Source organism: Catharus ustulatus, chromosome 5 (assembly GCF_009819885.2).
Source record: "Catharus ustulatus isolate bCatUst1 chromosome 5, bCatUst1.pri.v2, whole genome shotgun sequence".
Lineage (NCBI taxonomy): Eukaryota > Metazoa > Chordata > Aves > Passeriformes > Turdidae > Catharus > Catharus ustulatus.
In genome coordinates this window covers 5,035,494-5,059,050 of record NC_046225.1, presented here as the reverse complement: position 1 = coordinate 5,059,050, position 23,557 = coordinate 5,035,494, and the positions used below count along the sequence as shown (strand labels likewise).

General features: G+C 42.4%; 1 protein-coding gene across 1 annotated transcript in view; it reads left to right on the top strand.

Moving 5' to 3' along the window:
- Positions 1-15,006: 15,006 nt before the first annotated feature.
- Positions 15,007-23,557, top strand: part of ANKRD50 (ankyrin repeat domain 50) — a 37,018-nt gene continuing 28,467 nt past the window's right edge. Inside the window, exons 1-2 of the mRNA XM_033060129.2 lie at positions 15,007-15,088; positions 15,826-17,085. Coding sequence (XP_032916020.1) covers positions 16,607-17,085 — 479 coding nt within the window. The 5' untranslated portion in view covers positions 15,007-15,088; positions 15,826-16,606. The remainder of the gene's footprint in view (positions 15,089-15,825; positions 17,086-23,557) is intronic.

Sequence of the window (23,557 nt, the reverse complement as noted above, 5' to 3'; positions counted from 1 at the left end):
TATGGTCTTCAAATCTTGGAAAGGTCAAGATCTAAGGATATTTATCTTAGGAACCCCTGATAAGGCAGTAAGTCACATTAGCACATTATTATCTTGCATTTTCATTTTCAAATGGAGAAAATGAAGCAATTCCTGAACTAATGTTCTTTAAAATATTTCTATGGTCTTCTATGGATGATGGAAGTATGATATAACAGAATCCTGTGTGTCTTCAGTTTTAGCTTCAGTTACTTTATTCACAGTGAAACTGGGAAGTATGTTTTGCTTCTTTATTTACTTTGGGACTGGAGACTATGCTCGCTACTTGTCTTGAAAAGAACTGTGTTTATTAAAGTACAGTAATTTCACCATTATAAGCCACACCTGATTATAAACCGCACTTTACAATACAGAGTGTGATCAAAGGTATCTGTTCTATCACCATCTGTTGAGGGTGGGGCAGTGATCCTTATCTCTGTGGGAGATATTCTGCTAATGGGCCATCCATTGAAACCAGGCAGGGCATTGTTCTTTATCTTTTCACAACCCATCCTTCCTCCAGCCAGTCATTTTCTGCTCATGGCCATTGAGTCCCACTGTGTGACTGATAAAATTTAAACTCCACATTTCCCAAAAACAAGTAGGTTTGTGCTTCTCCAGAGCAACCAAGCACATCCCAGCTACAGCTCAAAGCCAGAGGGGATGGCTTTGCATTCCAGCTCTGTTCCAGGTTTGAAAGAGAATTCTTCATCCAGGAGGATGGGAATGCTCGTGGCAGAGCAGGTGCAGGGATATCTGAGAAATGCACAGAAATGCACACCTACCACTGCAGCTGAGATGTGGTGTGAGCTGTGGCTGCCTCCAGGCGTGGGGGGCTCCTCTCACTGCTGGTGCAGCCCAGAGCAACTGGGACAAATTAAATGCAAGAGGGTTTGGTGGCTGTGAGAGGGAAACGCGGTCCGAGGTTTGGCTTTTCTCCCCTGCCTTCCATCCCTTTGCTGCAGAGCTGCAGGAATGTTGTGAGTGATTCGTTTCCAGATGTTTGATTCGAGGTCTTTTCCCTCAGTCAAAAGACTTTAGCATGCCCTAGAAGTAGCTGAGTGGTTTCCCAAATATTTTTTCCACCGTTAATTGGGTTGTAGAATGTGTTGTTGGAAAATGTGGAGCCTTCCAAACTTAGATCTATGTCCAGTCAAATAATTCCTTCTTTCCAACAACTAAATATCCACATCAACACTGAGCAGCCAACCAGAAGGATGAGCCAACAAAGGAATTGTGAGCAAATATTGCCATACCACTATCCCACATCAGATGGTATGCAGGAAAGCTTAAATACAGAAGATGCCTTCTTACCTACAGACAAAAAGGTAATTTTTCTTTTTTTTCTTGGACACAGCTACTTGCATGGGATGGGACTCATTCCAGTGAGAAACAAAAGGTTCATTTTACTACAAACAGATTAATTTTTAAGAATGTGTCGAAGCACTTTACATGCTTAGAGTACTTCATGGATGACCATAAATTTGTGCAGAGCTGGCAAGATTTTAAATGTACACATTTTTGTAACCTTTCCTGACTGAAATATGGGGGTGGATAAATAACAGTTTTATCTCTTCACAGGTGGAGCTGGAAGGAGCTACAGAGATCATGTTCCTGTCACAGTGCATTTGAAACCTGGCACGTTTTTGGGCTAGTTCTGTTGGATTCACTGAAGGTCAGTGTCATTCTCATTCCTACAGCCCCTCACAAATCCTAAATCTAGGAGCTGGATGGTTTTCTCACCCAGTCTCCTGCTGCCATGGCCAGAACTGCTCTGTCATGTCTCAGTCTCTGTGTCTCTACTCAGAGCCTGCTCCTGTCACGTTTGATGTCCTCGAGTTCCAGCCTCTGGCTATGTCTGATTGTGGTGTTTTCACATCAACATTGTGGTGTAGGACAAGGTCCACGGGCAGCCAAGAAAATCAGTCTTTGCACAGGAAGAAAACTGTTCTGAATTGCTCAAAGTGATGCCTCAAATTTCACCTGAATCAGATTTTCAATCTGCTTTCTTTCCAATACCTCCCTCCAAACCTGGGGCAAAAATAAACTCTAAGCCTTACACATCAAGATTTCTTTTGCACTTTCCTTGGATGCCACGAAGTAATTTTAATTTTTTTTTGTTGCCTTTGGGTTCAGCATAAGGAGAAGCAGTCCCACTCGGCATCTGTCAAAGCGTTTTCCTCTGAGAGATCTGCAGGGCTGTTACCAAAATTCTCTTCACACGTTTGCACAGCTCTGCACTCGTCCTTGCCTCCAAGAAATAATGATTGATTTAGAGGGCCAGCTCTGTGCTCTGTGTTTAATTAAAGCCTACACTGCCCTCCTTTTTGCTGTACTGTCTTCCACACCCCAGAACTCTTTACAGAAGTTGGTGTTGTAATTAAATTTTTCCGTTCTGTTTTTTACTACTAACCACTGGATATTATCCTCTAGCGCAAAGTTTTGCTATTCCACTCGTGTCCTAGAGTATAGACTTCACCTGTCCTTATCAAGGCTTCCTAACTTTTGCCTCCAGTCAATTTTCTGGCTCTGAAGAGCCTCAATACATCACCAGCCTTGGTACACTGCTCTTGTCTGGACACATGTGTGACATGTTTGTGGTTTTATGGCATAAACCCCATCTTTCCAGATATTTCTGTGCTTGGGGTCTCTGTAACTCCTCAAAATGCTTCTCCAGACCCTCACCAGCAGTCACAGCATTTCTAGTCCCATGTTTCTAGCAGAGGTCCTTGTTTTCAAGGCTGCACTGCTGCGTCCTGCCTTGCTGCAGGGCCTGCCCAAGCATTTTCCACAGGTAAATGGATTTATCAGCATCTGTTTAACAAAGGTGTGTTGGTGTTCCCTGAGTGCTGCTTCAGAAACATTTCTCAATTTCACAGTGCTGATGTGGGTATGTGAAGGGGCGCTCACTCCTATCCAAAATTTGCTGCTTAGTAATATTTTTTCTTTACCAAGCAGTTTATAAAGTTTGCCTATTTGTGTTATAAATAGACCATGACAAATCAAATTTGATATTGAGGGATGCTTTAAAGAGCTCTACATTTCAATGAAGACTTTTCCATATGAATATATTTATTATGCATAAATCTGAATGGTTGCATTCAGGACACCTAAAGGAAAGCAATTCAGCTTTAAGGATCAAATTTTTAATAGGTGTCTAAGTAATCCACGATATTCTTCCTTGAATAACTTGGGTTCTCAGAGGCAGACAGACATCTGTGGGGGAGATAAGCATGTGCTAAATGTCTGTATTTACATGCCTTCCTCTGGCACAAAGGCAGGTCTGAAACACATCAGTGGAAGTTTGAGACTTAGGTGAAGGTTACTTCAGGTTAATGCTGCCACTCTTCAAAGCCACCTCCATAGAAAGCTCTGAAAAAACCAATTTATTATGAAACCTTTATTTAAAAATAACATTTACGGCATTTATATATTATCAGGCCCCCTCACTGAGCAAAACACGTGTAGCTTAATCCATTTCTCATCCACTTTTATATTTGTCCTCTGTAATCTGGCTCATTTCTTCAGGGTGGGGAAAAATACAGGGAGTCAGTCTGCTTCACCTTCCCCTCTAAATACAGAATCTGTTTAACGCAGCAAAAACAGCAAAGCCAATAAGGGATGTAAATATTGACACATTTGAAATGCATCAGAAATCCTTCCTCTCAAAATATCCCACAATTTTGAAAAACTAACTCTAAAAAATTGTACTATGTGGAAGACAATTTGGATTTTTCTTCCCTGACTTGCTAAATGGGACCTTTCGTAAATGCAATGAGCACAGTTCAAATAATCTGAAAACACAATTTGATTAAAATAAAAAATTGGTTTCATTTCACTAATTTAAATTAAATATTTGCAGTACCAAAAGCTTAAATAGGAGAATGCAGATTTAAATTAGCATAGATGCTATTAGTAATAGAATATAAATTTGCAAATCACTGACAATGAGGATCACGCTTGATTATTAACTCAGCAGGATTTAGTCCAAAGTTGAACAACATTATTTGATGTGTGTGCTCAACACATTGACAACTTCAAGGTGTGATTTGAACAAACTGAATTGTCATAGCATTTTTTTAAAGGAAATGCTGTTTATAATTCTATTTTTTTAAGGTTGGCAGAAGAATCTTCAGTAACTCTTTCCGGTTTTTTTTATATTAATGTTGACTGTTTCTCAATAGTAATGACTAAATCATATTTTTTTTCTCCTGGATAAAGTAATCCAAAAATACCTGGCAACTGTGAAGAATGATATGACTGAGATTCCACCTTCCCTGGGATTTTGCTTCTGCAGTGACAGTAATTAATAATTATGAAGCCATTAGGATTAAATGGAAATGTCACATTGATGTTATCATTAATGAAGTAGGTTTTCCTAGAGGTGACAATGTGCCTTGCTTACGAACCAGCGCGATGACAGCCACTACATATCTTTGTGGCAACTGGTGTGGTCCAAATTTTCTATGCTCCCAGGAACAGCAGCAACATGTTGGAGTCATCTGGCTCTGTAATGAGAACACGAATGTAATTACAGACACACACTCACTGCTCTGACTCTACCCACGAGGCTGCTGCTGCGCTCTCCGGGGCCAGCTCCCACTCTGTGCTGCTTCCCACACAGGGAAGGAGTTTTCACTGGGGCTTTGGCCCATTCTGGAGCTGGAAGCACATCCCATTCAGCCACAAGCTATGGAAAGTCCGGGTTTCTACACCTCTTGTGTTGAGTTTTCCTAACTCTGCTCGTGCTCATCATCCCTGCTCCCTTCCAAAGGCTGTGTACAAAAGCAGGCATTGGATTCACAGCATTTGGGAATCTGATTTCCTGAGTTGATTGTAATTCTAATAGAGTTAATAATGTTCCCCAGAAAGCCAAATTACCCAACTAATTATTATACATTTATAGTGAGATAACACTGAAGTTGTCAGTCAGCAGCCAGTGATGCTGTGTTTATTAAAAATGAACACTGTTTTTGCACTCCTCTGCTTGGCTTAAAGTGGTGGCTGCTTTAGTTTTGTTTTGTTTCAACTGCACAGCTTCTACTAATTTACTTCTCATTAACAGCACCAAGGCAAATCCTTTCTTTCTGCTTTGGCTGGCAGTTTCAGAACTGTCTGTACACTTAGTGCAAACAAATTTTGCCTTACTAATTCCAACCGCCCACCTCCCGCACATCTGATTAATCCTCCTAATCTATGGCGCTCAAGAAATACCTATTGCCATGGTGTAATTAAATTTCCAGATTAAACAGAATTTGATTTCACCGGAATTACTTTTCGTGGCGTGGGTGGATCTCGAGGAAGGTTTGGAAGAATCACGCAAGCTCTTCAACGAGCTGCTCGGGGGTTTAGTGGTGGTAAAACACTAAAAACACAACCAGCCCAGGTTGTGAACAAGGAGAAAATGCAAGTGTGAAACCAGTGGGAAAAGATATTGATGGGAGGATGGAGCCTTGCTTGGACAACTGCTGCAGTCCCCACCATCCTTGTGTACTGCTCTCATCTGACTTTGGTTTATGTCAATAGGATTATCAAGCTGTGGATACACATCAATGCTATTACCTCCAGTAATAAGATGCTGAATTAGTAGTAAAATACTTAATCCTCTTCTACTGAATTTAATGCTGTGAATACAGTGCAAGAGAAAAGTCTAAAATTCCTTGGAAACAGACATTTAGATATTGACTTTTCCTTAAAGGCATCTACTTTACTTTCAGGGATTTTTGAGATCTGGAACACTTGTCAAAGGAGGGAAATGATTGTTTTCCTATTATGGCATTGGCATTAATGAGTGTCTTAACAGGGACAGTTAATATAGTGGCTTCATATAGAGCTACAATTTATCACTCTTAATTAGAAAATCATTGAGTTTATTTCCTATTTTTCTGACAAAACCTGACGGAACTTCTGATAAACCTGGCATGAATCAGTTTGGTTTGATTTACTGTAAGAGTAATAGTGATTAGTGGTGAAAGGGGAAGAGAATAAATAGCTGCTAAAAACTGCAGAAAAACACAGGAGATATGACAGTGGAGTCCCAGGCATCAAATGGATTCTTACCCCTTGAGAAATACAGATTAAACCGAAAACAGTTGAAAAGTATTTTTAAATGAGGCTCTCAGCAATGAGGTTGAAAAGCTGTTGATGTCATGGATACACACAGATTTCTAGTGCATGTCTATCTGCTGTACAGGCAGCTTCCTCAGTTATTTTCAGACTACTTTCAATCCTCTCCTTTACAGTAAGATTGTCTTTGCCATGGTGACTAATGACTTTTTCCTACGTTTGTCAAGGTTGATTTTTTGTGCTTCCCTTCTGTCTCACTTCACCGAGTCTCCAGTGAGACACTAAAGGCTCCTTCTCACACGGAGAATTATTCCCCAGCCCTTGGATAATATGTGAGACACAGCTTCAAGCATTTCCACCACTGACTGTGTCACCTGAAGGGAAACTTAACCTGCACCAGCAAACACAAAAATCCCTTTAGTCCCTGCACTTCCCCAGCAATTCACACCTGACTCCCACCTAGATAATTTAATCTGTGGAGGCTTCAGAACTCCATTTATCATCTCTCCCTCTTCTCATTTACAAGACAGCTAAAGTTATCTCCACCTCCTTCTGCCTAGGTCCCATTACCCCCTTAATCCATTTAAATCCTTCCATTATTTTTTTTTCCCTCTGCTAAATCCTCAGCTTCAAGGTCTTGTGTGCCACCTCTTAATGTTTCCAAGAATATTCAGCACTAAAGTACCAGAGTGGTTTTTGCCAAGACTGAGTAGAGCCTTGCTGACAGTTTATCTTTGGCTTTTTTTCCTGCTGCTTATGACTGTGCAGCAAAATGGACTTTGGGCTTTTTTTCCCAGTCTTCTTGCAGGTTCAGGATCTCACCTATAAGGAAGTGAACAATGATTGGACTCAATGATCTTAAAGGCCATTCCAACCTAAATTAATAAATTTGTGAATGGGTCTAACTGGTAAATTTGTTTAGTTGAATACAGCATTTCAAAAATAGACTAGTCTTTGTTTGTTTGTTTGTTTTTTCCAGAGGAGCCATACAATTAAATTCATGCTTTTTACTCTTTCAACCTCAACTCCATTTGTATTTTTGAAGTTGTTGCTATTGCTGTTATTGGTATTGCTACTACTATTTTGGGTTGTAGCAGCTTATGACATTTCACGGGAACAGCCAACAAATATCCAAACTTAATATCTGCCCTGAATCAATTTTATGCACTTTCTGAATCTTTCCTGAGTTACCTTCACCTTCTGAAGTGTCAGTAAATCACATGGCTTATGTGTTTGGGAAGCACAGAAATAACTGGTTTTCCTATTATAACATACCAAATTCAATTCTACTCCACAAACCCCTAATTTATTTATTTTTTCTCATGTGAGAAAATAGCAAGTGGAAAAGTTAGTTGCTTTGATGCAAGTATGTGTCTAAAGTTTTGAGTTATTTTGTTGTGTTGCATGAGGGGAAACATAATTTGATTCTTTCCTTTTCATTCCCTTCAAAAGGAATTTTTTTGGATTCCTAAAATCCATTAGAATAAACAGTCTGGATGATGAAAAACAGAGCGAGTTTCTTATTTAGGGGAAGGGAATGAAATTCTGCTTATCAAATGACACTAATGACCAAACTAAATTCGCTTCCACACAAAATGCACATGCTGTTTTTCAATCAACATTAATTTGTCTTTCTCATTCTATTTTCAAAGTCTAATGGGACATTTCTAAGGATATATTTTAGCTGCCTCTTCCAGATTCAGAAGATCTGCAATTAATCTAAGCAAACTTATCCAAAATATGCTCTAAAAATTCTTCATCTCACTGTGTCTCATCTGTGTTTAGAAATGTGTTAGAAGGGGACTAATCAAGTGGTTTCATAGATGCAGTGAAACAGATTAAAAAATCTTTCATATTTACCCCAGTTGATTACAATTTTCCGTGAATAATTTTATTTTCTGGTGTCTACAAGAGTTTAGTGGCCTCAGCCAGGGAAAAAAAATATAGTTTACATTGCAAGTTTTTTTAGGATTATGCTGATTACTTGTATTTACTAACTTAGTGAGCACAGAAATAACTCTGCAAGCAGTGTGACTATTGAACTAGACCTTGGTGGAGCAGTGGGAGATGCTGAAACAGTTTTTTTTGCAGGAGCAAACGCCAGAGCTGTCCTATGAGGAGTTTTGCCAGCAAGGGCCACCAGGACAGCTCTGAACTTGATCTTTCTGCTCCAGTGCTCCCACTGAGCTCCTGTAGGTGCTCTGTGTTCCTTGAGTCTCCTCCTAAGAAAGGAGGATCTGTATCTGCTTTTTTTGAAACCATGCCTTAAAGGAGCAAAGATGGGCATGACTGCATTCTATATTATTTTCCAAAGTGCTGGTAAGTCTGGAAGCTGAGCTTAGAGATAAACTTGCATTTGATAGATGCAGCATCATCACAGGTAAAGCCATGGAAGGTAAAACGCTGCCCTGGCTTCACAGGAAACAGGCTGTGTGGGTGAAGTTGGTTTATATGGAGGGGCAAAATTCAATCCTGCCATTTTCTCACATCTGAAGGGATGGTTTGCAGAGCCCCCACAAACTGAGAAGTCAGTGCAAACCAACCTGGGCAGCCTGCCTGCCTAAGAACTGCAGGGAAGCGTTTAAAACACACAAATTCACAAATAACATCCAACTCTTGAGCCAATGGAGAGAAAATGGGTTAAAATGACTTGTTAGAGTATCACAGTGCGCCTTCTCACATAAAAGCTTTTCAGCTACTACAGGCTTAGGGCAGAAATGTGTAAGAGCTTATACAGCAAAAAGTATTTTGGTTATTTATTACTTCTGGTTTAGCCTGAAGAGTTTATGCTGATTCAATAACACATCAGTCAAACTCAGCTGGTTAGAGCAAGTTTATGCCTATCTTTTGTTTCTGAAGTGGTACAAAATATTTTGGCAAACCTTACTTTAGCTTGCCAATTGACCAGGCATAAGGAAGGAGATAGGAAAGATTTACTATTTTTATTGTACTGATGGAGAAATAGAAGCAGGTAAGGTGACATGAGTTGCTCAAGATCACAGAGCAGGTCAGGGCAAGTGCTCAGACACTGCCTGCAACACAGACTGATGAAAACACTGAGAATTGTGTGAGAAATACACATGTGTGTATATATATATATATATATAATCAGTCGCCTAAGAATGTAACAATTTCTTTCATGCCTGGTCTGAGAATGTTACTGAATATACTTCTGGACCAACTCACATAAAAAGTCACTTTCATGATTTAGTTTTCTCTTTTGACTTATTGCTATGGATTTTTTTTTCTTTCTATTCCACAAACATTTTCATGCCATGACTTAACAGCATCTAAATTCTTCCCTTCCCAAGGAACAGACAATTATATTTTCATCCAACAGGACAACTTATCAACTGCAGCACCTGCTTTCAAGAACATCATTGCTTTAGTGTTAATTTTGGCTGGCCTTGTGCATTGTCAACTGTTATTAAATGGAATGGTGATGTTATACCACAATTCATATTGCACAAATATGGGGTAACGTGTTACTTCAAGGTAGGAGGAAGCTGAAGCAGATTTGTGTTCCTGTACACACAGAAATATTTGAAATTAGAATGACACAGGCTGGACAGAGCACACCATTTCAGAGCACTATACCAACATGCATTTCTTAGATACTAAGAAGAGTTGTTTGGGATTTGTTGGTTTTTTGTGTAGCTGGCTAAATATTGTGTTGCATTTTGCAGATGCTCAGCTAAGCCCTTGCCCAGTAAGTATCAGAGGTTGAGCATCAATTATTAATCAGAAGATTCCTATCTTCCTAGTTCTGTGAAGATGCATATTTGTGTGTGTATAAATATTACACATACATATAAAACAGATGCAGCAGCAAATCTTTAAAGCCAATGCCTGGGTTTTGCTCAAGAGGCATAAAAAGTGCCTCCAAGCCTACTGACTAAATTTAGTGTGCAATCCCAGCGCTACATTGGGAGGATGGTGCTCTCACATCAGCACAGAGCAAGAGAAAAGCCACTCCTGAAGGAATTCAGGGCATTTAGACTGGTCCCCTATTTGAACAGTCACCTGGTGGAATGTTTTCCTTGACAGCATAGCAGTGATGAGCCATTTTACCAACAGGGTGATAGTAACACACAGCAGTAGGTATAAGCACAGTTATAACTACATGTGAGACAAATTATATTTTCCAGGCATGGACAGCAGGTCTTTTGAGTGCATCTTAATTCTGTTATTAAGCTGCAAAATGCACACCCACCACAGCTGGGTATTCAATGCACACGTGTATTTGTACAGAGGATGAGGATGTGTGGATGCAAACCTCCTGCTTTCCCTTTTCTGTGGTTACAGGACAGACCCTGGCCCTTGTGCACCAAGGAACAGAGAATTGCCTTTTCTACCCCAAAACACAATAGCCATTTCTCTACCAAAATACAACTAGATTATGTTGTGGTGGCAGCTCTGTAATGACCTAGAAATGAATGCTGTCAGCCTGGAAATGGGAATTGTTTCCTTTTCAGGGAGAATGAGAATTCAATTCCCTCCTCTCCTGGCCAAGTGTTCCAGCCACCACATGATCCTATCCCAGATCTTTTGTTTAATTTTGCTTCAACTTAATCATTCTTGCATCCTTTGTTCCCTGAGCTCCAGTTTCAATAGATGGGATAGATAGTACTCCTACCCAAATTACCTGGTAATGAGGAAGGGTGAGGAAAGAGCTGAAAGGCACTATTATGCTTCCTGGCTATATTCTTATGTAAAAGAACACTATTGCCTTCGTCTATTGAAAATCCGAAATTGAGAGTGAGTGCAAGTCCCTGATAAGTACGGGGGGGAAAAAAAAAAACAACAAAACCAAGCTGCATTGTGTTCCTCTTTAAAAAAGACAAGAAGGAACAAGATAGTCAGCCTGGACTCAGATCCTGAGGAGCTCAGGAACCACATCCTCTTGGAGTCCCTTCCCAAATATGTGACTAAGTGACCAGCTGACTCTGAAGGATGTAATAATTGTGAGTAACAACTGTCCAGCCCTTTCTGAGGCCTCTCACTTCCATCCTCTGTAGATTCATCAGGAGCTGAGGGAATTTGACCCGGGGCAATGGATGACCAGGTGGATCAGAGACTGGCTGTGGCTGCCAGACTGAACACAGGCCACTCACAAATGGGACTTCCAGTGATTCTGTGGAAGCATCTTACATGACACTGAGAGTCCCAAGATTAAAGTGCATCTCAGCCTGGACAGATTTTAGGACTAAGACCTGAAACATCAGTATCAGAGGAACACTTTTGCCTGAATACTTCCTGTGATAAGATTTCCACTATTTGCTTGGGAAGTTATAAAATCTTTTATGTTAATATTCCTATGTTACCCTAACTCTGCACTATCTTTATTTACCATCAACCTCACTAATTTTACCTGTCAGAGAATGAAAGCACCTGAATTAAAAGATAATGACGCATGAAAAATCAGTAACTCAAAAGCTACAAAAGCAGTTCAAGTGACTACCCCCGTGTTTAAGCAGATAATCACGCCTCAGGCCCACCCTTGCAAAACATTTATTCCTGGATGTGAATCACTGCCTGCCCAGAGCTCTACCAGGACATGAGGAGCTCACAGGGGCTCCCTGTGAGTGGCTCCGAGCTGGCTGGGACGTGCGTGCACCCCAACCAAGGGCTGAGTCATGCACCAAACACAGAGCTGGAAACAGCGCTCCCAATAAAAACACGCACAAAGCAAACCAGAGTTTTCATGTACACACAGGATGGCTCAGGCTCTGATGACTTCAAGGATCTGCCTTTCCCACCGTGATCCATTATGTTCTCCCGTCCATCAGGACTGCCTGCTTTCCCATCCAAGTAGCATCATACTGAAACCGATGAAATAACTGAAAAGCACGTAGCACTCTTTCCTCATACTCAGCAAAAGACGTGGCAAATCGTTTGGAAAACATAAAAGATTTTTGCTTAACCCATCCCCTCCGGTTTTTCCAGTGTTGCTGCAGACTTCTTAATGTAACAACTTTTTGTGCAATCTTTTCACTACAAGTTTCTTCTTTGTTTTAGCCTTAACTGGCTAAATACACAACCACACTAAAACCATGCAGGACACAAACATCCCCTCCTTTAAAAGCCTCGAGGAGCCTCGGTGTGGCTCAGATTAACCAGGAAGGTTCCCACAGCTACAGACCACTGAAACCAAAAGTATAGAGTGTTTTTAAATTCCTTTTTTTTTTTTCAGATAGGAAATTTTGCCGTATTTCATCTTCTTTTAGGCCTTATCTTAGGTCAGCTTTGTAGCCTGCAAGGTTGCAAGATCATTGCTGTCTGTGTCAAACTAAGTTATACAAAACCACAGAAATAAGGTTTGGTTCTTATCCTGATACCGACTCATTAACTACAACATTGCACAATTGTATCAGAAATATCTGACCCTTAGCTATAATAATTCACTAATGATGTCATCTGAGCTGTCACCTCAGGTATAGGAGGTACTATGCAAATAATCTTGATAACAAAATGCCTCCCTTGCTTTTGAAGGTTGACTTCAGGGTCTTAGCTCCTTGTGTACAGAGGAAAGATCGAGGCTGCACCTCTTGATGACAACCTTGGGGTTTTAAACCTCTGAACTTATTTTTAGGATTTTTTCTTTTTTCAAAAAAGAAGAAAAAAAAAGATTTACCATTGGAAGTGTTTATATGCTACACAGAAAGGTTTTGAAAGATGCTTTGGACTTTGCAAGATTTTGCCTAATTATATTTTAGGTCTGCCACATTTTTTTTTCCAACTTCTGTTTCTCTCTCCCTTCCCCTGTTTGTAATTCCAGCGAGTCTTTCATACTCATGTCAGCTGTAGGAGCGATTTCCTGAAGGCAAACTTAGCTCAGGTGCAGTGCCCACCAGTTAGTATTAGGGGGTTAATTATTTTGTGTCCTCTGTACCACGCTAAAATCAAATTATCGTCATCTGTTTTAGGATTTATGTATTAGCATGGAAAGGTTAAGTATTTTCACAGTTATTATCTACAACTCCATCATGCATACACCCAAATATCTGATTTTAGCACACCATGCTGTTATTCCACCTGTTTCACTATATTCACACCGGATGTTGTGAAATCTGACAGCGCCTTTTCATCTAAATTGGGTTTTCACTTGTGTCTTGGTCATCAGGAAGGCAAAATTGCACTTTCCCTGCATCTCATCATTGTCCAATTTCTTTTTCGTTTCCTCCTTGGTCACCTACCAGTCTAATGCTTGTGCCAAGATCTGCTTGCTAACATGTTGAATCTGCAATTATTTCTTGTGGGTTTTTACCTTTTTTTCTTTCTGTCAACTTTTGTTTTTTTTCTAGCCTGCTCAGCAGACTAGAGCTGCAATCCCATCACTCCAACCATTATCTGTCTCTATCCCTTTATTGTTAAAAGAAAAAAAATGAACAAAGAAAACATTTTACAGTTCAAAGTCTCTCGAACTTGTATTAGTTTTGGAAGTCTTGAGTTTCCACAACATTTCGAAATGGAAGGGTGGTGCAGCTGGGAAGAAAAAAAATGAAACAAGCCAAGAGAAGATTATTTGCCTAAAGTGTAGGGATAAAAAAACCCAACCAAGTCAGAAACCTTAAAAAAAAACCCAAAACAAAACAACCACGCAACATTTTCTTACTACTAATCTTATTTCTGTTTCTCCCCCACTCCCAATTGCCCCGCGAATTCGTAATTCACTCCTTCCAAAGGTTCTTCAAACTTGTTCTACTGGTTTTCAGAAGCAGACAGACTTGTTTTTCTAAGCTCTTCAGTACACCAACTGAATTTATTTAATTTTTCATTTTGCTCCTGCAAAGAACCCCGGGACTCTCCTTGAAGGGCCCTGAATCACTCGGTTGTATCCTATGGATATATTCAGTGTGCGCTCCACAATGCTGGAATCACCCGGTGCACAAAACCACACAGAGCCTGCTAAAACTGATCCTTGATGGAAAAGCGCCTTGTAACTAATGCAGCCAGCTGAAAGGGGAGCAAATTTTAATGAAAATCCTTCCTTTGCTGTGTCACAGACAAAATAAAGGCGGAAAGACACTGCTTTGTTGTCAGGGGTGGAAGAGGCTTCACAAGGGGCTCGTAAAGGTGTGCTGCAGTGAGATTCACCCTGGTTTCTTCAATGCCAAAGAAGTTCTGCCCTGGTTTCTTCCAAATTAGGATCCATGGTTCCAAGGATTTTTTAGGGATCCACAAACTGCAAAGTTCAAGGGACAGTTTAACAGGGTCTAAGGGATGGATGTGGGATGCCCCGTTGGAGCTCCCACAGACTTGGAAACATGATTTTTGACCTGTGCATCCCCAGAAGCAAGGCGGAAAAACGTTTGGAATGGGTGCTGCGATCTGGGGAGGCCGTCAGGGGAACTCATGGGAGCTCTGTCCGAAACGGGCCGGTCGGGGGCACAGGGAGAACCGGGCAGCGAGAACACCAAGCTCTGAGGACTGCGCTGGGCGCGGAGAGCCGAGGTGTCAATGCGGGCCGTGCCAGCCCCGGGGCACGAAGGGCTCGCAGCCGGAGCTCTCCCTCAGTTTGGGGGTGCGGAGAGCAGAGGTGTCAATGCGGGCCGTGCCAGCCCACAGCCGGAGCTCTCCCCAGTCTGGGGGCACGGAGCGGGCCGGGGGCGCGGCCGCCCCCTGCAGGGCCGCGCCGGGAGCCGCACGGAGCGGCCGCACAGACCGAGCGCGGCCCCGGGGCCGGCACAAAGCCCGGGGCGGCGGCCAGGACACCGCCCGTCTCCCTCCGCCCCGCACTACTTCGCCCCAGATGTCCCCGCCGCTCGAGGGGAAGGGGGACGGGCCGAGGCGGGGCCGGGGCGGGCGGAGCGGGGAGCGAGGGAGGCGCCGAGCGGGGAGAGCACCGGGCGGGCTGAGGCAGCCGCGGAGCGGGGTGGCCGCGGCCCTGGCACGGCGGCGCCCGGGGGCGGGAGCCCAGGGGCCGGGCGGAGGAAGAGGAGGGGCGCGGGCAGCGGCGCTCGGAGCCGTCTGGAGGAGCCGCCGCGCCGAGGCGGCCACGGAGGTGAGCGGGAGCGGCGGCCGGAGGGCCCTGCCCGGGCGGGGCTGACACCGGCCCGGCGCTGGGGGTCCCCGCGGCGGCCGTGCGGACCGGGCTGTGCGGACCGGGCTGCGCGGCGGGCGCAGGGCGTGTGCCCCGCAGGAAGGGCTGGGCGCTGCCGGCTGCTCGGCGCTTTTCCCGGAGGGAGGTGGTCGCGCTGGCGGGCGGCTCCGAGGCGTGGCGGTGCCCGGGGCCGGGCCGGGCTCCGGCGGGGTGCCGGGAGCGGGGGTGCCGCCGGGGCACGGCGCGGTGTCGCGGGTGTCACGCCGGGACCCCGGCGCCGCTGCCGCGAACAAAGAAGCGTGCGGGGAGCAGCGCTGCCCTGCTACACCAACTCCCGGGAGCGCCGGCAGGCGGAAAATGGGCTGGGGAGAGAGGTTCGGGGGTGAAACCTCGCTAGGAGGAGTGTTTCTAGGATGGAAGGATGTCTTCGGTTCTCCTCCGGAGAAAATGCAAGACTTGCCGTGGTTTTGAGGCCACTGTCATATCTGGCTCATTGTTTGTTGTTGGGTTTTTTTGCGTGTGGCTGATCGCACCTCGTAAAAACAAATTTTCTTTGAAACGGCTCTCTTGGTGAATTTAACAGTATTAGCAAAAATAGGGAATGCGAGCCCTTGACTTTGGTCTTTGTTGTCTGCGCTTGCAGCTGACTGAATTGTGATTTGCATGTAGGGTTAAAAGTGCTGTCTCCTTTATTTCAGAGCTCTAGGGGAAGATGTTGTCTCTTCTGACATCTTGCGATTGAGATACCTGAGAACAGGTTCAGTAAGAATCCAAGTTCCCGAAGAAGACACTGCGAATGTATTGAAATAAGAAGCTGTAAACGTTTATTTCTTTTCCCTGTCGCCTGTACTGCATAAGAAACCGTAATGTGAAGCACTTCTCGGACACTGTCCCAGATGTTTGAAGTCTGCAAAGCTCACTGTCCAGGCTGGCTGCTTTAGTGCCACGTTTGTGGTGTGTGTATAGTACTCTGAAGAGAAATCACTTTTTTTTATGAAATTCCCAGAAGGAACATTTTATTATGGACAGCTTCTTCTGTATGTATATCCAGAGAGATTAATGCCTGGAGTTGAAAGGCATTTAGTGTACACTGCAAAGTTGGCTTTCCCTCAGCTTTTCCAGCTGTATTGTCTCCCCGGTGCGCGGGGAGCACACACGACTGCCTGAGCCGCAGATGCAGCCATGGAGCTGCGTGAACTTGTGAGCCACAGCAGGAGCCTTGCTCAGGGCTGCTCCCAGCCACCGCTGCACGATGTCAGCTGAGCTGTGACTGTGCCATGCTGATCCCAGCACGGGCACGGATGGAGTGACACCCTTCCTGCAGAGGAGAGGCTGCCGAGTTTCACAGGGAAGGGTGGCTGGCTGCTGTCACCTCTGCCAAGTTGGGCGCATAAGGGTGTCCTGTGCCGGATGAACGCTCCTGAGATGCTGAAGATGTGCCACGGCTTATGACACATCCCAGAGAAGAAGCTCTATAAAATGGCTCAAACCAGCTTGCTGCAGGGAAAGCAGTTTTACTGTAGGGAGTGGGTTTTCCACAAGCTTCAGCACTGCCTCCAGGAGAAAGCGAGCTGCGGCGGCAGCGCTGCCAACAAACCATCCCTGGTAGCGAATGCTGGGAATAACAGCGGTGCTGGCTCTGGGAAAGGAGCTGCCTGGGGTGTGTTGTTGGTAGGAGGGCCCGGGAGTGGCAAGACAGCCCTCTGCACTGAGTTGCTGTGGCCAAGCTCACCTGCCAACCTCCAGAGAGGCTTGCACCGCCAGGCGCTGGCCTTCCACTTCTGCAGGGCGCAGGACTCCGACACGCTCTGTGTCGGGGGCTTCATCCGAGGGCTGGTCGCACAGATATGCCGCAGTGGACTGATCCAGGGATATGAGGACAAACTAAGAGATCCTGCCATTCAAAGTCTCTTGCAGCCCGGGGAATGTGAGAGGAACCCTGCTGAAGCATTTAAAAGGTAAAAACAAACAAACAAACAAAAAAAAAACCCTATTGAAAACAAACCCAAAATAAAACAAGAAAAGGTCTTCCCTTCAGAGAGCCTAAGATGCAGATAGTTTAAAACATACTTGTTTCATGGCTTGTTATCTCTGTCATAGCGTGCAGACTTACCATGGAAAAATCTAACTTTGTCGTTATAGCTGACATAAATAAATATTTACTTTTAAAACAAAGTTTATTATTAATAGTGAGTTTATTTACACTTACATGTTAGTACCCTCAGATGTAACTGGGTGTTTTGGAAAGACTTGAAAGTAATTGACTACAGAGTGGAAAATACCTAGTCCATGGTCTCCCATGTGCCATAAAGGTAGGGCAGTTGTCCTTCACAGACCTGAAAGAGACCTTACAGGACCCTTGGAAAAGCTCCCAATAACATGCTCTGTCTAAGAGGAAACTGGGCTAATGGATCTCTGGGTCTGATCCAGCACATCGGTTTTATGTTTGCCTAAAAATATGTGGTAGGAAAATGTCAATTAACTCCTTATGTTACTTCTCACAATATGCACAGATTGTGTCAAATCTTTATTGCTACTTCTTCTGTGAAGTACTTCAAAGTGTTGAGGCAATCAGAAATTGATCCAGAGGGCTCACCCTGCCCCTTCAGAGGTTTGTCAGCTCTCTAATCTGAATGGAAAAGAAATAGATTTTTTTTTTTAATGAGTGTTCCCTAACAAACCATGGTCTCCTGAGTATGTCACTGATAATTCTCTTTCTGTGAGCATATTTGAAAGGATGTGTTACATGCATATAGCAAGCACAGCCATAGATACACAATGTGCAGTCTTGAGCTCAGCCTGTGTCAGTGTGTGTCTATTGGTCTGTATCCCTTTGGGTCACAATGAAGGAAAATTCATGAAGGATAAGGCTTGTCTTCATCAGCAGAGCTTTAAGTGATGGTGTTGCCAGTATGAAACTTCTCTGGAATATTGGTCAAACTGAAATTTTTTTGGCACTGTGTAGGGGTGTAACTTTTTGTGGTACTTGGGGGTTTATTGCCTGTTTCCAGTATAAAATTTCTCTCCTCTATTTTTTTCTTTCCCAAGTACTAGGATTGTGGAGACAAGTTCTGAGGTTGAGCTGTAGTGCTTGCTCCCATTGTCATGGTGGTGTAAAAGAGCCTCCTAGTTCTGATGGCTGTCATGTCCTTGCCTGCTGAATAAACAGGATGCATGTCTACATTGTTCTCAGTGTAGTGTCTTAAAATAAATAGTCTAAACCGAGACTAGTTCTGGATTTTTTGTTTGCTGCTGAGTGAATATGCAACTTCTAACAGCTATTAGGGTCCTAATTTCGGAGGTATTAAGCCCTTTTAAATTCTAATGAATAAAAACTGGGTGCAATTAAGTGTCTATAAATGGAATAGCAGACTGGCCATCTAGCTTCAGGCAGTCTTTTAAAATCATGAAAGTGGATTATTCTGGTGAGTAAGAGCCTGTTTATGTTTAAAAGTCTATTACAGGGAAATCTTACTAATTTAGTACAGGCAAGTTCTCAGAGATGGAATCTTTCCTCTGTTCTAAAAAGATTGCCTTACTGCACAGAACAGGAGCTAGGTAAGTGTCTTTAGACAGAAATGCAACCTAGAAATATAAAATATAAGAGATACTTGTTTAGACTGATTTTTATGAACATAGAGTTTAATGATGGGCTGTTTTGAGTAGGTCAATATACAGGGTTCTTGGATTTGTACTGGAAAAATAAAATAGGCACAGCATCCACCAGTAGTCTCTTCCTTCTCAAATTTTGCAGCAGTGATTGTGAGCTCCTATTATTACACTGAAAATATTGATGGGGTAGCACACAGCTTCAGTCAAGGAGATTTTTCTTTTTGCCCTTCATGTATTCCCTTGCTCCCACTTATCCTGATCTCCTGCTCTCAAAAGCAGCTGTGGTGGATGGTCCTCATTCTCCTGTTTCAGGTTGGAGGGAGATGAGGTGTTGGAGACGAGGTGCTGTGCTGGGAATATGAGTTTTCAGCACTGTGGCAGGGGACCAGGAGGTGGCTGTTGACAGCAGCACCAGAGCGTGTTCTGCTGGCTGATACAATCTCTGTCCACAAACAAGAGGCACTTGGCAACCCCTGCTCACCATCAGACACCTCAGTCGTTTGTTTGACTGAACCTTTGCTGGTGTGTAAACCGTGCAAGGAATGTTTTAACAGAATTATAATTTGGGGTGTTGTGTGGTTTCTAAGGCTTGCCGCTGAGCTCTTCAGTCCTCTGCGCCTGTGTGCTCATAGTTTATGTCAAGTGAAAGTTGTTGTAATGTGAAATGAGTTCCAGGAAGACTTTCCAGTCAGATGATTGCATCTCTCATTGTGTAAAGGCACTGAAGAAGCACAAAGTGCTTGTCTCAGTGCTCCGTCGATTTTTGACTTATTTTAGTTTATTCAGTAGAAGAGGAGAAAGATTTTTCTTTAAAGGCACTGTCAAATTTTTGCTCTGCTTTTCACAGCTGCTGCAGACCCAGTCATGTATTCATGGCCTAAAATGGAAAAACTTCTCTTCATAAGTGCTAAACAAGATGATGCTACTCTATTTTTGTGCTAATTGTCCTGGAAATACTGGGAAAGAAAAGCTTCCTAATGTCTTGTAACGTGCCAGTTTATAAACAATATAAAGTTTGTTAGTTAAAACAGTGACATCTTTTTCTGAAGGATGTTTCTTAAATAGGTTTTCAGCAGTCCTGATGGTCATAGTGATACTTGTGCAAGTGATGACCCTCAGAGTTAAGACGTTTCTCATGCTGTTTAAATGCCTCATCATAAAGACTTTTTATGCATTTATAAGCTTTAAATGCCCTAAAAATTCTTTTGGGGCAGATCTTGCACTTTTGAAGAACCAGAAGGGTTGAATTACAAATAATACAAATGTATTTAGCATTTTGCATTTGTTGCTGCACTGACAGCTGAGAGAAAGAGCAGCTACTTACAGCACTTTCCTTATCAGTGCACTCAGTGCTGGAGCAGAAAGCAGCTTAAAATGTGAGGGAGAGTGCTGAACCTTCAAATTTTCAGTGAAAGTAAAGCAGAAGGGAAAGAAAAGATGCTGCAGACACCAGAAGTTAAGAAATGGTGTGATAAACAAATAATTTAATTCAAAAGGTCTATTAGACTCTTCTTCCCTATTGACAGAGAAAAGTTAAATTCTGGATAACCCAAATTTTGCTATGCTATCTCTAGAGTTGTTTAGGTTTTGCTGCAGCAAGTTTATGCTTCCAGTGATTTGGTAGGAACACAGGCAGATACCACTTATCCAAGGCCATGAGGGCAGAGAGGAACTGGTATAAACTGTGGGTAATGCTGAAATTTGTGTAAACTGGGCTGTAGAAAGGCATTTCCCTTATGTTCCTGGTTTATGTTTTTCAGACAGAGATGACATTAAACACCTTCAGACAGTAGGAAAGGCATGTAATTCCCATGTCTTGTGTGCAGTTGGGATTACTGCTGGGAGGCAGAGCTTACTTCATTCACAGCCCAGAAAGTATCTGTCACTGGGAGTGTGAGCATAGTTCACCCCACAGAGCTGATCTGTTTTACAGCCATTCCTCTTGAGTTTGAAAGATACCCAAGACCAAAGCTCCTGGGACAGAGAATTTAGAGGTGGAAGGTCTGAAATAACATCACGTTTTTAAACTTCACCTTTAGTGTGTGTTGATCTGGTACAAAATTAAACCAAACTTTGAATTTTGCTTGGGTGTGTTGCTGCAATTAATAAATCACCAAAAAATGGTGAATTTCCACATCTCCCAGTAGGCTGGTGCAGATGGAGCTACTCTCATTCACAGGTGAAGTTTCTCTCCAGCTTCTGAATGTCTTTTCAGGGAACTTCAAGTCTTGTGAGACTTTTCACATCCTTATTTCTCACATACTGAATTTGGGTCAGTGGTGTCCAAGTGTTTTTTGCTTGTGAAGCATCCTAACATTTTATTACTAAAGTATTTCTCATACAACTGCTTTAATGTAAGAGGGCCTAGGTGATTTTTATCAGGAAAAAGAATGAAGCTGTGAATTCAGATTTCCACTTACTACACTGCTAAACTTGCATTCCCATGCAAGTAGATGTCCCTGATCAGTAGAGACCCAAAAACCCCAGAAATTTAAAAGAAAGAAATCCACAAAACCAAACCAGAAAGAGCTGCTGAACAAATCTATTACTCTTTAAGTGCTTCATAGAAGTTTTCTCAAGGTGATGTTACATCCTCTTTAACAAAAATTAATATAGGAAAGCTGTACCCAGAGCTTAAGTATTTTTTTTTTTTTTAAAGAAAGGACACCAGATTCTATGCATGCTGGTGCTAAATTCAGTGCAATGGTTCCTTTTGCAGATTCCCAGACTATCACAGCTTTTCTAACTCCTGATCTCTGTGTGCAAAGCAGATTTGCCTTGTAATTTAAGGTGACCAGTATTGTTAAGTGATGTAAGAAGCCAAACAGTTTTGTAGCTCTCTAGAATATGCAAATACCTGTCCACTTGAGTGTGAAAGGTGTGAGTCATTACATGTGGTCATGTAAGGCTCTCTGCTGACTGCAGAGAAGTTTGAAGCAGGGGTTTATGCTGATTAAATTTGAAAGCCTTTTATGAGTTGTGTGAGTCACCCCTTTGGACAGTGTTAAAGTGCAGCAGGTCTTGTGTCCATTGCTGTTATCTATGTAAAGTTCCTTCTGCCTGCTTGGAGACCTCCAGAGGATTGAGATTCTGGTGTTTTGTCTTTGCAATGTAATGGAAACCTCATAAAGGACAGGATTCAGAGGAAAAACCTCTGAGTGTCAGCCAGTGCTAGCAAGCACTTCCTTCCCCCAGCCCTTCACCTGTATTGATTTCCATGTTATGGCTTACTTATCTTTTTCTTCCCTCAGGAGTCAGGTCTCATCATTGCAAATTGTAGGTGACAGTTTTTACTCCTATCTAAATGATAAAAGGTAACAACTTTTATTTCAAGTTCTTGATTCTTTGACAATGTAAAAAAACAGTGGTTTGTTCAGCAGACCTTCTGTGACTTTTGTCCAGAGACCTTCAGTCTGCAGTACTGAAATGCATTTTTCCTGCTTAGATGAAGGAAAAGATTTAGACATTGAGTTGTAAACGATAACAGATGAAGTGTGAAGAAGCTGTTCATTTTTAGAACTCCTTGTTCCATCTTTGAAGTCAGTAATATAATTAAACTTATAATGGATTGTGTAGGCTTTATTGAACAATTAACTAGTGAGCTTTTTGCTGGTTTGGAGTACCTTATTCTTAATTGCAAAAAAATTTGAGTGCATTTTGGAGTAAATTTGAGATGAATTAGGAGTATCCTGACTTTAATGGGTTTTGATATTGCACCCTACAAACTTGGGAGTTTTCCTTGCTAGTGAATTAACCATGGTATGTGCTTCTACTGCAGTTTGCAGCACCCAAGTTCTGGGACTGCTGTGAAAAGGTGAGAGGCAGCACACTGGAGACAGTTAAAGATGCCTGAGCTTGGGCTGCTGGAAACCTGAAAGCTGCTGGGATTTCTATCAATTTACTGATGAGAAATGACTCAGTTTTTCTCACTCAGGTCTCAGACTGTCTTGGAGAATCTACTTTCTTCTGGAATATATATAGATTTTGTCAGACTCTCGTAATTTCATAGAGCTATAAATGGTGGAAACAAAGGCAAGGACTAACTGTATCCTGTTTCATGCAAAGAAGGATCTGAATGCATAATAAATTAATTTACAAGACCCTTTAAAGAAGAAAGTTGTTAAACCTCCGGTGTGTTTGTTAGACATTTACCACTTGTAAAGTTCAAATGTGCAATTGGCTGATTTGAACCTTGAGAAGGTTGGGAGCTCAGAAAAATCAAGCCCAGCATCTTCTTCACCATATAAAAAAATTGGAGATGCTGGCTTCATCTGCTCTTATGCTTCACAGTTCTTCTAGAAAAAAAAAAAAAAAATCCATATGTTACCCTGAGTTGGTTTTTTCTTGCTAATCTAAGATTTTTACTACTTAGGGTCTTCTCCAGAGATGTGGAGAATAAATTCTTTCCTTTTTGAGACAGCCTTTTACGTCTTTGAATACATCTTTATTCCATCTCAACCTGAAATTTAATAATTCTTTTTGTTAGTGTGTCCTCACAGGTCACACCTAAGAATGTGGAATTTAAAAATCCCTCACCTAAATAAAAGGGTTCGGTTTCTAAAGGGAATTTTTCTTACCAGTTTTAGATGTGTAAATAGGCAACATTCTGCTTCTATACTTTCCCAGATTTTTGTCCATTCCTACATCTTTCACTCATGCTTGACTAGAATCCTGAAGCTAGTTGGACCCTAGCCCAGAAGACCTTGATCTGATAGAAGATTGAACTCTCCTTTTAGTAGGAGTTTTCAGTTAAAAACAATCTCATTACAGTTAAAATCAAGTTGTTTTGTTTACCTGGGATTTATTTAATACTCAAAA